This window comes from Numida meleagris, chromosome 5, assembly GCF_002078875.1.
Source record: "Numida meleagris isolate 19003 breed g44 Domestic line chromosome 5, NumMel1.0, whole genome shotgun sequence".
Taxonomy (NCBI): Eukaryota; Metazoa; Chordata; class Aves; order Galliformes; family Numididae; genus Numida; species Numida meleagris.
Genome location: NC_034413.1, coordinates 60,922,530 through 60,937,669, shown reverse-complemented (window position 1 = coordinate 60,937,669; position 15,140 = coordinate 60,922,530). Strand labels below are relative to the sequence as shown.

Here is a 15,140-nt window from a genome sequence, read left to right as displayed (position 1 = left end):
AGCTTAAGAAAATTGCCTCCACTTGCTCATAGACCTAGGAGCCCTGGGAGCCAGCTGGTGACACCATCACACAGTAGTCATTCGAGATCATTTTGGCACAATACTTCATGGAAGTTAGTTTGCCTGAATAAATGAGAAGCAGGATGGAGGACTTGAGGCAGATTCTCAAGTGAGTGGGCCATAAATCTACAGTGAGTTTGAAAACAACAATAAAACAACAATAACAATATTTTTCTTCCTTTTACAAAAAAATGTTTCAACTAATCAGACTAATACATAGAAATGGGGAAGAGCAGAGGTTACTAAAACATTCTGTGGTTTTGTGCACGTAAGTTGCCTCTCTGCACTACGATGTACTCATCTCTAATAAGCAAGAATAATTCTTAACTTCCAGGCTTGCCTGAGGTTTCTCTATGCACTTCCACATGCCTACTGAGTCCTTGTGGTTTCAGGAACGAGCATGCACTGAGATGTGATGCAGATGGGGAAGCTGAGGCAATGTTTTCATGCATGGTGATAGTATCAAGTATATAATTTGAGCTTCTTAATTTCTACTGCCATCCTCTAATTAGCAGGACACTCTGCCTCTTCTGAAAAGCACAGATATCTTGGATAAATGAAAGGTGCTGAAGAAGAGTAAAGTGTTATTAATGCTTGTCTTAGTCCATATTCGTACTAATGACAGAGGTTAAATTAAATAGCTTGATTAATCAGAGCATATGGCCACCCTCATGGGTATAATGTTGTTATCCTCTATTGCAGAGGCTTTGACTTTAGAATAAGACAGATTGCCTCCATAAGTGTTAGTTTAATCTCAGATCTGAATGCAGAGTCATTGCCTCATTCTCATGTTACCACTTTTCCAGACTGTTTTATCTAACTTTTACCTCCACTTGCTTCAAAAGTGATCATCTTTGATGTCTTCTAGTAAAATTCCCACTGTGGGAGCCCCGCTGGACATTGATTATGATGAGAAGATTGTAGTGAAATGGAAATATGACATGGTTCTGCCATTTTGATATCTTAAATTGATATTTTAAGCCAGAAAGCAGGGGTTATTTCAGTCTCATATCACTTCTATGGAAAAGCCTTCTGCCATAACATAAGCTTCTTGTTCATTTGCCTTCTTGCCCTGATTGGCAGTGACTGAAGACAAAGCTGTGCTGGACCTGAAATGTTTAAAATAATCAAATTCTTAAGGAGAAACAGCCCTGCTCCAAGGTAGCACTGAACACAAAACCAATCCCAAGAAAAAAACAAACCCACAAACCCAAACCTGGGCCTCAGCCGCTTTCCACACTTAAGGTTCTGCTAAGCAGAGGGGAAAAAAAAAAAAAAAAAAAAAAAAAGCTTTGCATTGCAGCCAGCCCCACTGCTGTAAATTGCTGGGCTTTGGCACCAATACAGAAGTGATCTGGATAGAAAGATTGTAGTTCATGAACAACTGGGACTGACAGACCTCTTTTGGGCTTTTAATGAAAAACAGTCTGGTTACCCCCTTTTCCCCCATCATAACTCTCCCACAGTTTTTCAGATCTTCAGATTGTTTAGCTAAGAGCACTGTGAACGCAAGCATGTATGGTTCTGCATATGCACTGCTGATGCCGTAACATCCCCTTGTCAAGCTAGCAGGATAGCTTCTTCCAGGAAGAGGATCAATTAGACTCGTGACCCATGCAGTCATTATAGAGGCCTCCGAGATTTCCAGCAGGGCGGCTGCATCTGTTGTCATTTGTCATGACATCAAATTGCACCGATCTGCTCCATAAACCAAAGGAAATATAGACTTGGAGGCACCAGAAATGATCCCTGCTATCTCAGGTCACTTTCCTTACAACTCACTGGTAAGAGGACCAGGCTCTTCTCTGCCTCGGCGCTCCAAGGTGGAAATATTTCCAGGTACTCACTCTTCAGATGGCTCAAGACCTTCTGGTTTCTGTAATGTCTGAGAACTGCCTAGGATTGTAACCATGGACCTGGGGTCTTCTATACCGCGGGCATCAAGTCTGTTCAAATTAGAAAATGACACAGAACTAGGGTTAAAGCCACTCCATAACATTAGTATTTCGATCTTTAGGTAGGTGTGACACAAAGCCAGTGTCTCCAAGATTTACTTGTGCCTTGTTTCTTGTCCCACTAGAGTATGGCACCATCTTGAAGGCCCTTTCTACCACTAACAGGAGCCTGAGGAGTTGTTATTTAGAGGAAATGCAGATCCTCCCTGATGGACATCGGGAAGCAATCAAGAGTCTCCAAATCCTGCACAGCGACAGGTCGCTCTTTGTGGGCTTAAATAATGGAGTGCTGAAAATTCCTCTGGAGAGATGCTCCATGTACAGAACAGAAGGGTAAGCAAATTTATAGTGCTGATAGATTCCACTTCAGCTGAAAAAGAAGAGCACCAGGGAAACATATTCCAGCCTGATTCGGTATAGAATGCTTTTTTTCATCCCTCAAAGACAAAAAACACCATTGAAAGTGCATCTCCTGATAGATATATTGATGACAGGAGCAATGAGAATGAGCAGTATTTTTTTTGGTAAATATTAATTAGTCCTCATCAGAAATTAATTGTGTGTTTACCAAGGAAGGACTTGCAATATTTACTACTTTAAAAAAAAAAAATTGACATTTCAGTGTTGATTTTATTATCTCCGTGTGTTTTGCTGGCTGTATGCAGGTTTCTGAGGCTGGGTTGCAGCCAGCCTATCCTTGCTTATCTGAGTGATCACCTCTCAAACATCTGATGAGGCAGGGCTGTGTTACGTGGCTCCTTGTTATTGCTTTTGGAAGCCAATAGCTCATTTCAACTAAGTGTGACACGTCCTACACCTGGATAGATTCTGTGTCTTGATTGCACCTATTAAAGGGATTAGGAAAAAATATATATTTTTAATTATCAGCCCTGGCTCCAGAGCAGTTCTCCACCTAGAAATCGGTGCAGGAGGCTTTTGGGTCTGAGTGGTAGCCCTTCTTTCTAGCAGGTGAACCAGTGTGAAAGCAACTGATTGTATGTCTACATCTCTAAAAACATTCCCCCCCCTCCTCATCTGCCTCTACTTTTCTTCTCTTGATGAGAGTTCTGTCTGAAACTGATGTCCTCTGTGCTAGACAAGAAGAAGGAATTTGTTCGCACCGTCTAAACGGACTCCCTCTTTCACAGCATGGTGCAAGATCTCCTTGTTCTCTTGCCAAAAATCTAATACAGAAAATGTCACAATAATTTTATTTTCAACAAGTAGAGGTTATCTTTTAGCTTGTACTAAATTCATGTCTGTCTCAGTATAAAAATGATGGCTTTTTCTATTTTTGCTGAGCCTCTTAATTATCTCTTTAGAAAATGTAACTTGGACATTACTGCAAGTTAGACTCAGAAGTGTTTAATGTGTAAAGGTTTAGCTGCTTATACAGAGAGGCTGACACCAAAGTGTTTGGTAAGAGAAAGAATCACAGCTGTAAAATGCCATCCCGTCCTTAGCTCTTAAAAGCAGAGATTTAAAAAGGTAGAACATACCAGCTGTCTTCTCCAGCCTGTCCTGGAGAATTTCAGCTGGGGAATATTTATGTGTGTATACATACATATGATCCAGTTTCAAGACAAATGAGTTCTTCCTTTTCTTTCTTTTCCTAATCTTGAGTTCAACTTTCCGGTAATTTATAGATGGTGTCCCAGTTTCAGCCTGTATAAGTACATTGTAAGACAGTTCCATTAAAGCTCAAATGGTGGAGGTTTGCTCAACTGTCTATAAAAGGAACAAGCAGCAAAAAAACGAACAGCAGTGGTTGGGGGATAGGAGCACCATCTACCTAAGGTCCAAGGTCCTTAGCATCCTCCCCTGCTAGTTTAACTTTAGTCCAGCCTGACTAGCTTCATACTTCTAGGCAATGTAAGCCAGTCACTGGGCTATAGCAAAGCACATGAAATGCAGACTTCAGACAGCATTGTGGGTTGCATGCATTTGGCAATGTGGGAGGTCAGAATTTGCTGAACTCCTATGCTGGCCAGTTCATGTACTTAAAGAGATTGTGATGGATCCTTTGCTTGATGGCTGAGTCTTGTGGAGGGAGCATGCACTTGGAAAAAAGAAGGGAAACAAGGAGGAAGCTTAAGAAAGCCAAGGAACACTGTTATTTATTTATTTTAAAGGTTGTTTTTGATATCATTATTAATTATAAACTAAGTTTTTTTCTGTAGGAAGTTATTCAACTGCCAGTTTTTTCAGCTGGAAATTTTGGAAACCGTTTTCCCCTTAGCACCCTGGCAATGCAGGTGATAACTCAACTTGGTCTCCTTTGTATTTCTTTCAATGCCGAACTGTATTGAGAGGGATGTTTTAATTTCCTCCAGTGCATTCCTCCTGGCACTTCTCCTGGGCTGTGATTTATTGCTTATTGTTGTGTCTATACTTAATACATGCCAATATACAGCCACCACAGGAAGAAGGGCTCCCACCCCACAACAGCCCCGGTTGCTTTTTTGTCATGCTGTGACTTCTTGACTGGCCTCCCTGAAAAGCTCTGGTTTCAGCAGTTTTCATAATCTAATCGTTTTGATGGGGGCTCAGGAAGCTTTGAGGTGAGGGAGAATTTGTGCCTCCCAGGCAGGAATACCACAACGCTGTTTATTTTCTTTGGCTCTGCCTCATGTTATCAGGAAACTTTGCAGCCTTTTACACCCTGGGGGCTGATGTAGGCTCCCGATTGCTGACTTAGAGCTCTTGCCTTCACCTTGCCTTCTCCCTGGAACAGGCGATCGTGTATCGAGGGAACATTGATTCTAGCATTGATCCCCTCCAGCAGTCCTTGCTGCTGTGCTGCTGTAAACCTTGGGGCTTGTTACCAAGGCTCAGAGACATGGCAGAGGTAAAAGCAGCAGCAAAGGGAAGAGGTGGAAAGGGAATAGGATGTCTGCCATCTCCTTTACTATTTGTTTATTGACACGGCACCAATTTAGTCTCTTTAATGGTGACCAGTAGCTCAGCCCCACGTCTTGATGTAGTTCGTTGACCCAATATATTCCTGGGTGTCTGAGCAGTGCTTTGTGTGTGCCCGCTGACCTGTGTCAATCTGTCTTTTCAGAACAGTGAGTCTAAGCAGCAGGGCAACGGGAAGACATCTGTAATGTCAGCTGCCCAAATTTACAGGCTGGACTTGGCTGCAGGGACCTTGCTTGTGTGTGTGTTTTCCTATTGTGCTTCAGTGCTGCTGTTCTCAGTCTCACTGGAGAGTATTAGGAAGATGTCCAAAGCGAGCTCTACAAGCCCTTTGAACATGTAGTGTTTTGAAGGCTGCTTTGCTGGGTGGTAGCTTGGCTGTACTTGCTGCTGGATTTTGCATGGCTTTGAAATCTCTGTAACCTCACTTCAATTTTCAAATGAGCTTGGATTTTTTTTTTTTTACCTCAAGTTGCCCCCAAGCTTTGGGGATGGATAGTTGGAGAGCCAGCATCGCAGCTTTATCACTGACACCACCATATCTCTGCATCTCACCATGTGTGGGTATCACATCTGGTTGTGTGAGTGTTACCTCAAGTCAACCTCATGGCACTGGAAATGCTCCTGCTTCTGAGGCTATACAGAGAGACAGATCCTCTTCTGTGCTACTGTGACAGTCTCGTTTGAACTCTGCCTGCTTTTCTGACCCTGTTGCAGGGTTTGCCATTGAGTGATGCTGAGCTTTTGCCCTCTTACTTGGCCTAAATTCTATTGCGCATCCCCTCTGGCCATGGTGCTTAATGCAAAGCTAGCAGAAATGACTCAGCTGACAAGTACTCTTATTTGCTGACTTGAGATCTTGTGAGAAACAGAATTCACCTCTAAATAGCTCTGGGCCAGTGATCAGACAACTGAGTACATATAGGTGAGTAATTCCTGCCGTGGCTCCAGGGATTTGGGGGAAGAAAAGGGTCAACAGCCATGGTAAGGAAGCAGAACTTTTTGCCCTCTTTCTCCCTTTTGTGCCCGCTTCTCCAAAGTGCAGAGCTGAAATTCCAGACACAATCTCTGTACCATTTCTATATCACCCTTTAAGAGGTCTGAGATATCACCTGGGGCATTGCTTTGATGGTTACTGTTGTTGCTATTTTCTTCTTTTTTTTTTTTTGTGCTCCTTATATGATGCAAAGTCCTCTGTAACAAAGGAATGAAATATTTGAATTTAGAGCTACAAGAACAAACTTTTAAAAAAATTACTGGATTTGAGAAGTGAAGGGGACTTAATTGGATGAACAGTACAGACTGGTAGAAGACCTAAAGACTTCCAACTCTGGGGGAAAGAGTCAATTGAATATGGGCTGGAAATCCACTGACCTCTCCATCAGAGTGACGATTGTTCCTCCAAGGACAAACAAGGAATGATTGTTGGGTAAGAAGCACAGAGAGAAAATGGTGAAAGCGGTAGGGAGAGAACGAAGAAAGTCTGTTGTTTGGTGGAGCCCACCACCTGCAGATCATTGAGGCAATGCTGATGTTTCATTGTTCACCTAAGACTTTGAAAATCCATCCCCTTCCTCTGAGCTGAGGCTGTTGAAAGTCTGGCCCAGATTTTATTTTGAAAATGTTCTCCTTGAGAGTTTTTAAAAATATCCAGCACATTGAATGTCCTTTTAAAAATAGAGGCAGAAGGAAAGGTAGGAGCCTATGAAAATGTTGTTACAAAGCTTATTTATCAAATTCCATCTGCTTTGGCTAATTTGGCCTCTTGAATATTAAGGAAATTGGGTAATTATGGTACCACCAATAATTCTGCAAAGCGCTGGAAGACTTCATAGGCATAAAGGAGAGCACTCACCCCAATCTTTTGTCTGTATCCATTAATACATCAGAATAAATCACGGAACATCTGTTTTGGCATTCTGGTTGCATTTAAGTAAATAGCAAGACTCCCACTGACAGAGAATGAAGACATCAGACAGAACCATGATCACTAAAGCTCTTGGAAAGAATAAAGTTTGGTAGATGAAATGGATTTGTGTTCTTTAAATAGAAGTGCAAAATTATACCATTTTCTCTATCCTGAAAACACATTTGCATCTGCTGTAGCAGGCAATTACTCCCATTTTCTTTAATGTAGCTGCTTATATATGTAAAGTTAAGCACATCCATACTCTTTGCAGGTTATGGACCTTTAAGATTCAGGGGGATGGTGCAGGTCTAAGTCTGAATTTCAGAGAGTAGTTGGAGAGTTTCATTTGAACAGCCTGAGGAAGGGACATGGCTATATGTGCCTGAAATTGGGAAAAAAGGCGGGCAAAGGTAAGTAATATAGTGAGCAGGGGCATGTTCCCAGTAAGATGCCAGAGAGATTGGTTTTCAGTTTCATCTTATTTGACATTATCTTTAATGGCATGGAAGAAGAAAATAGCATACTTTGTAGATGGCATTTAAGTACGCGGGAATCATAGATAGCAGTGAGGAGAGAAATGCAATGTGGTTCCAGGAGGGAGAGCAGCACCAGGCTGCTTGAGGAATAAGTCTATGCTGAGATTGCTGGTGCTTGCATTACTGAAACAGAGAGGGCATGGGATGAAAGAGTGGAAAGGGCTCTGCTCAGAACCAAATGAATTATTGCGGTTGTTCCCATTCCTATTAGACGCACAAACTACCAGCAAGCTTTACATTCATTTTAACCTGTCTGCATACTTTCTGGGCTCTCACTTTTAAGCTCTGAACTATTGAGGCGGCCCCAAGTGAATGGTTCTGTGGCAGAAGGAAAATTTAGCGGTAGATGGAGACTGAGGCTGTGCAACTGCTAAAACAGATGAAGGTCACTTCAGAAATTGTCAGGTAAAGTCAGCTAATTTCAGGGCTTCTGTCTTCTTACTGTCCTGACTAGGCTGCAGATTTGTTCTGGGGAGCTTTGGAGCTGCTGGGAGGGAGGAAAAATCTGAGAGGCTGAATGTGCTGAGGGTTTTTGTTTGCTCCTTACTTTTAAAGCATCCTGCCCATGTGATGTGCTCACAGGATCAGGAGCAGTTTAGGCTATGGATCCTTTTACCTCTAGCAGGCTGGCTTGGGGCCAACTCAGATCAGTGATGTCTAGAAGTCATTACCATCTGATACCTGCTAGGTGGGCTATGTGAAATTAGTTTCAACACAGTGGCAACTGACAGGAAAGCAGGTAGTTTTCTCGGAATACATAATGTTAAGATGACATTGATTCTACTGTTATACAAACAAGATTAATAACTGAAGCTTCCAGCAAGCCCCAGGGCAGATATCCGTTGCATCTGTCAATTCTTGCAATTTGCTGCTATTAGGTCATAAGATTTGTATTCTAGGTAGTGGTCACATCCAGCGACATGGCTCCTGATGTCTCCAGCCCTACTGCTGCCATGTCTGCTTTGCCTCACGTCTCAGGCTTCCAGTCTGCATTTACAGTGTAAGACATTGCAAATGTTACTACCCATTGACTATATTGCTACAGATGCTTCATCAACCTTTTATTAGGTGTACAGTTTTACTTGTTTGGGGAGGAGGAAGCATCTGGACCCAGGGCAGATTTGTTTTTGCTGTTGTTTTAAGCATGAAATATAAATACATTTAAGTGCATAAAATATGTATGGATTGTAGAAAAACATGTCATTGTTCTTCTGTCTGGTGTCTTTTACGTGTTGGAATGCCAAAGTACTACAGATCTATGGGGACACTCCAGTCTGAGGAGGGGTAGGGCTGAATTTCGGGAAGATCCATTTACTTAAGTGATGCTGTCATTTTTTCAAAAGTGCAGTTGACGTTGTTTGGTGGTGTTTTTATAGCTACATGGAAAGCACAGTGGAGACTATATTGGCAGGATCATTTTGCCTCTTACACAGTGCTGAAATAGGTCTGCATTGGGCAAGAGATATTAGATCTTCAGTGTTGTGGTAGGTGGCCTAGTATTTCTTTGCCTGTTCCTACATTAATCTACAAACACTCTATCTAGTTGAATCTGCATCTTGTTAAGCAGAAATTCCAGAGCATAACAAAATCCAACTTTCACAACAGAGCTGCTTGAATATGGATTATTTTGTGCAGCCTGGGTGATAACTGTAGACTGTTTTAAGGTTTCTTCATCATCATATACATTTCTTTCTAAGTTTTCTGTCTTCGCAGTTTTCCTTCTTAAGTTGCCATTTTAACATTATTTACATCCTTAGATCATGAGCATCTTCCAGAGACTATATAAAGCAGAAATGCAGAAGCAGAGCACATCTTAATCTGACAGCCACCTTCAGACACTGACTGACACAGGGCAGAGAGAGGGAATAACACTCGAGCACACTGATTTGCCCAAGCTGTCTTTCTGCTTCCCTCTGCCTTTTGCCATATGGCAGCCCTGGGGGGCATGTTTTCTTAAGGCTCAAAAGCCTGCTGAGGTAGGAAATGGTTGTGCTTCACAGTCCAGACAAACATGCCCCACACTCAGGAGTTCCTTCTGGCTATTCCTTTCATTAGGACTTTAATAGTAACCGAATTTTCTTGTGGATGACTGATCCTATCACTGGTAGTCAGTGGTCCTCTGTACTTCTCTTTCTGTTAGAGGTCAGTTTTGTTTGGCGCAGCGACAAGAGTTTCTAACAGTGTTTGTGGAGCAATGCTTATTCATTTTTTTTAATAACCTGCTTCATTGATGTAAACATAAATCCAGATTTAATCAGAACTTTTCTCGGGATGGCATTAATCTTCATATTTGAATAAATGCAATGTTGTTTTATTTTACGGCTTTAAAAACAAAAATAAACACCTATCCAATAAAGAAGTCAGTGTTTCTAAAAGATGATGGAATGGGATGTCAGAAGGTAAGAAATAGAATCGTTTGTCGTGTAAATTGTATGAAGCCATAATCTATAAACCGCAATCGATTAAAGAGATATTGAAAATGGTAGGGCAGGAGGTGGAACCAGCAAGTCAAGGTCCCCGATGTAGAAAGGAAAATGAGGAGAAAGTGCCCATGAAAATCCCTTATCTTTGCATTGTTAGTTTCAAATAAGCTACATGTGTTTGGCTTATAAATGGACTTCAGTTCTAGAGGTTGTTTTACAACATGGCTTTAATCTGTGCATTCAAAACAAATCATGTGCAGAGCATCAGTCACTGATGCTAAGCATGTGTGGGTGATAAATTACACGTGCACACATCACACAAACATTTCAGCTTCTCTGCCTCTTTGTCCGGTATCAAATGCCAAAATACCGAACTTTAGTTCTCCAACTGATCATCAGCTGCAGCCCTCACAGTGGTGGTACCTGTGAGCTCTTCCTCAGCAGTGCTCCATTCCATAAATAATTGCTTATGAAATATGTGTTACTCGTCTTGAGCAAAGGGCACTAGCATCTGGCAGAGAATATTGTTGCATTCACCAGCTGAGAAATGAAGCTGCTGCTTGACCACCGCCTCACTAAAGCAGCTCAGTTCCACTTGGCTTCTTTCCTCAGTGGGGAAAGATAATGGATTTGCACAGATCAGTAACTCATCTCTGCAGTTTGAATTTTTAAAGGTATCAAAATTAGAGGGATTGTTTGAAGGTCTGGTGCTTTTTCCTCCTTCCTAATCTTATTTTCTTAAGCCATGAACATCCTTTTGATTCTTATTCTTTTCTTTTCATGCCATCCGGGTTTAGGGAAGATAGAAGTCCACTCTCCCTTGCACGGACTATTGAGGTTGTCAGTAATTATGATTTGGTTGGCTGGAAGCTAATATGATTATTTGTTTGGTTCATCCCTCTGCATGTTGATAGCAATGGGACAGTAAGCTAACCTTGTCAGGAAATGCCTGTCTCCAAATACAGCCACATGCCATCAACTAACGGAAAGAGCTAATACTCCTGCATTGCTTGCAAAGTGCTGCTTTCTCAGAGATACCTGCTCAAAGAGTGGAACAAACCAATGTGAAATTCTTAGATGTCAAAAAGTAGTGAGAAAGAGATAAATCCAAAGAGGGAACAAAAATTGGAGAGCACGCACATCCTGAAAGATGAGAAGAACACAGTCCTTTAGTGTGAGTGCTCTGGATGATGTCTTCTTGGCTTTTGGTATGAACTGGTTTATTTGCTGTCTTCTGTCTGGTAGTAAGAATGGGAAGAGGCTCCAGTAATTCTTTCTTTCCTTTGGTCTGTTGAAGACTAATCTCTTGGGTCTGGTTCTATTGATTTGATGATCCATTTATTACACAGACTAAAGCTTTTTAGCTCACAATGTAAAACAACCAAAAGATGAAGTTATCCAGACCCAGAGCAAATTAAAGTGGGAATGAGAAACTTTAGAACTACAGGCTTTTAAGCTTTAATGAAGATTTTGAAAGAAGACGTCATTCAGGCCATTAAAAAAAAGTCTCCAAATCCTTGTGTTATTAAGAATATGAGAATGCTGCTGTCACTTTGCAGTACACCTTGGAACCGTTGTTCTTTTTAGGAAGCAGGTGTGCTCATTGATCCATCGTTATTGTGTTCTCTAGACAAATCCAGCCCCCTTGAAGAGGGCTGCTGCAGCAATGTCACACATCTGGAGGTGGAGAGCAGAGGTGGGGTTAGGACACAGGACAGGGCCTGAGCAGGGGTGTGAGAGAGGGAGATACCTTCAGAGAAATCCTTGGCACTAGGAGGACTTCTGCTTTAGGTCATTGACTGCTTTATCTATGGTCCATTCATATTTTAGGAGGGATGAGGTTTGTTCACAGGGATCGCAGTAGAGGGGCCAACCCCTCAACCACACATGGAAGGCCCATGCCTCTCAGGTTCTCCTGGTTCTCTACAGCTGCCTTTGGATTCCGTTCATCTTCCCTTCCCTTTCCCTTTTGCCTGTTCTTCTAAGGACTGTGAGTATGGATGGAGATACTTACATGGCCTCATTGCCTTAGATATGTCTCCAAATAGCCCCTGGGGCACAGGGAAGCAAAAAAGTGCTATGATCTCCTTTCCCACATCATGAGCCTGTGACTCTGCTGAGGAGGTGTTGGGCAGGACCAACACACTGGAAGCAGAAGCCTTTTTACAGCGAATGCTGTTAATGAAGGCTCAGCAAGCCAGGCTTCAGAGGCACTGTAAAAACTCTTCTGAGTCATAGCTAGGAGTTTCCATTGACTTCAGAGCACTTTGGATACTGTTCCAATTGTAGAGTCTTAATCCTTTGTGTTATCCCAGATGACTGCTGTAAAAATGATTGCAATAGCCAACAACAGGGAGCCTTACAGCTCCCAGACAGCAGGCAGCAGGTGAGCTCTTATGAGTAAGATCTTATTTTCATGCAAATGTCTTTAGTAAGTGAGAATAAGAAACTGGAGAAAAAATAGCTTGAATAGGAGACACAAATGGAATTGTTTTTCAATTGAGCATTTTTAGTGTATGCCATTATGCCTCAGATAAGACATTTACTGCAAGGCAATGAATTAAAGTGAATCGCTATTGATAGTAATGCCCTGTCATAATAAATCCAACCTCTTAGATATCCATCAAGAGGTATTCTCCTGAGTCCTCACTGAATGCACTACAGTCAGTAGATGGCCGGAGATAAACTGGGGGCATGAACCATGTGGTATCATCAACATCTCACTTCCACAGACATCCCACTTTTTGGGATTTCATTGCATAAGTCATTAGCATTAATATAGCCAGTGTTAACCCACCACGCTTGGGTTGTCTTTTGGGATAATGGGTTCCCTCTACCTGTGTAAATTATGATGAGTAGTGATACTGTGTCATTAGTCCCTCGAGGCATTCCTAGCCTGTCACTGAGTAGTCACTGGGAGCAGTTTTCACTGCTGTGTATATGGCGTGAAATTCTGGCCCCACTGAGCCAATGGCCGAAGTCCCGTTGACTTTGAAACGTTGGAATTTAATTATGGCATGTTAACTCCCTTCTATCTTATTTCACAGTATTGATGTAGTGCCTTGCTTGGCTTTGGGTCCCCAGGCTCATGTGAGACTTTTCGGCAGTATCATAATATGAAATGAGATTTACACATAAACATTTCAATTTATTTTGTGTTCTGCGCATAGGGAAATGCTATGATATCTTTCCATTTTCCACACCACAGTGCCCGATTTGCTAAGAGTGACAACACATTTCTGAAGCATTTTGATCTGTGTGTGCATGCATGCATACATATGTATGCCTTTTGCTCTGTGCTTGCTGGTGTCGTTTTATCTCTTAATGACATAAATAGGGACATATATTCTAAAGATATTGTAAAGATATAAATTAGGGTGGATTTTGAAGTGTTCACTTAAAGTACTTGCCAGAAATGTTCTCTTGCAGTAATGCACATTGTAATGCTTTTTGTGCTTACAAAAGGAAAAAAAAAAGGAGCAAATTGTGTGTAAGTAAATAACATTCCTCCTCACCCCTAAGTGTACCGCTGTCAGCTGATATAATAGGTTTCTTACCAGAGTTGAGGCAGCAGAGTGGGCTCTGAATCCTGAAGGGAGGCAGACAGCGTAGCTATTTTGTTTTTAGATTTCAAATGGTTTTGAGGGCCTGCCGTCAGATGGGAAGAAGTCCTGGTCTTTGATGGCTGTTAAATTATAGAGTGTGTGTTTTGACAGCCCAGCAGAGCCCAGGCCCTGCCCGGATGGCAGCAGCAGCAGAGTAAGGATGCATTACATCCAGCAACCAGAGTACATAGGCAGCTGTAGCTCCCTGCTACCAGCAGAAGGCTTTTGCTGTGGCTGGGCATTGTGGCTATCCCATGGTACCCATCAGCTGGGGACAAAGCAAGGCTGAGCCACCCCAGTGCTCCATCAGGGACCCTCAGCTCACTGCTCCCAGCCAGCAGCAGCACATTAGCTGCATGACACATATTATGAATCGTGCCAGCAAAGTGGTCAGTGCCTAACCGAGATATATTTCAGCCTGCAGAGTGGCTGAGGGCTGCAGCTCAGAACATATGGAGATTATTTCCTGAATTTATGCAGCACATGTTTTCCTATAAATTAAATTCAGAGAAAATGTGTATCATAATAGGGTGACGCTCACAACAGCCTTCCCTGTTATGAATTACAATGACCTCTCTCTGCTTGCCGGGTGCCCAGCAAAATGGCTTCATGTCATTGGAAACAATAGCTTGTACTCAGTGTCAGGTCTGAAAGCATGACCAAAGCCTCTGTAACTAAAAGCAGGGGCTTTTTTTCTCCCTTTATTTTTTTCCCCTATTGCTTCTCTGATTATTATTCTTCTCTCTTAAACCACCTTGCTTACAGCTGAAGTGCTGTTACCTGGGCAGGTACAGCTGCTCAGTTGTTGGCTTGGTGCTGACCTTGTGAGGGGCTGCGGATGGCCGGGGCAGCTCTGGAGATGGAGGCAGCCCCACTGCATGCATGGGGCAGTGTGGGATGCCGGACAGCAGGATCAGGGTGCCTAGCCAGAATAAAGCAAAGCATCATGTGTCCCTTCTGTGTCCTTGGACTGAGGATATGGAGTCTTTTCTAAGCAAATATTTGATGTTCTGTTGCCTGGGGCTGGGACAAAATCATCTTTGCCTTTTCCTTGGGTGTTTTGAAGCAGCTGGAGGAAAAATGGTGTAGACAGTCCTTGTAACTACCTTCCTAAATCAGGGAAGATAAAGTTTTGCTCCTTACAGCTCAGAATGTGAAATCTTTAGTAGAGGAAATATCTTCCTGCAATGTAGGAGCAAAGTGAAAACTCATAATTAAAACACAAATACATACGTGTGCATATATGCATATATATGTCGTATATATGCATTTATAAAGGAAGGGGTACCAGACAGCAAAACAATCCAGGGTTTGCTTTGGGGCGAATGGCTGTGGAGTCAGCAAAAGCTGGTAGAGCATTTTCAGCTGTGCTTAGGGAACATGCTTTCTCATTTGTGGCTGATTACAGACTAATAGGATTTCAAAGATTTCTGGGAGGGAACAGTTCACTTCTCATTGCATTTGACACTTTTCTTTTTTTTTTTGATGTTTCATTTATCATACTGATACCAACCGTTAGAATAAATTTTATCGCTCTCCTGTTTCGTTTTTGATCTGTATTTTAACTCTTGGTCCCTTGCTGCTGCCTAATTGGCAGTTTTCAAATCATTTGGGACTTTTGGAAAGATCCTGGCAGCCCTTTTGTGTGATAGAAGAGAATGGATCATTGGAATAAAAAAACGGTATTGCAAATCTTTTGGGGTTTAGTTGTCTCTTCTTTGTCTTTCGCTAAC

General features: G+C 42.2%; 1 protein-coding gene across 5 annotated transcripts in view; it reads left to right on the top strand.

Annotated features, from left to right (window-relative positions):
- SEMA5B (semaphorin 5B) overlaps positions 1-15,140 on the top strand; it is a 254,626-nt gene that overhangs the window by 197,117 nt on the left and 42,369 nt on the right. For all 5 annotated transcript variants that reach the window (XM_021398000.1, XM_021397999.1, XM_021398002.1 and 2 more), the window contains exon 13: positions 2,141-2,348. In XM_021398000.1, the coding sequence (XP_021253675.1) occupies positions 2,141-2,348 (208 nt within the window). The remainder of the gene's footprint in view (positions 1-2,140; positions 2,349-15,140) is intronic.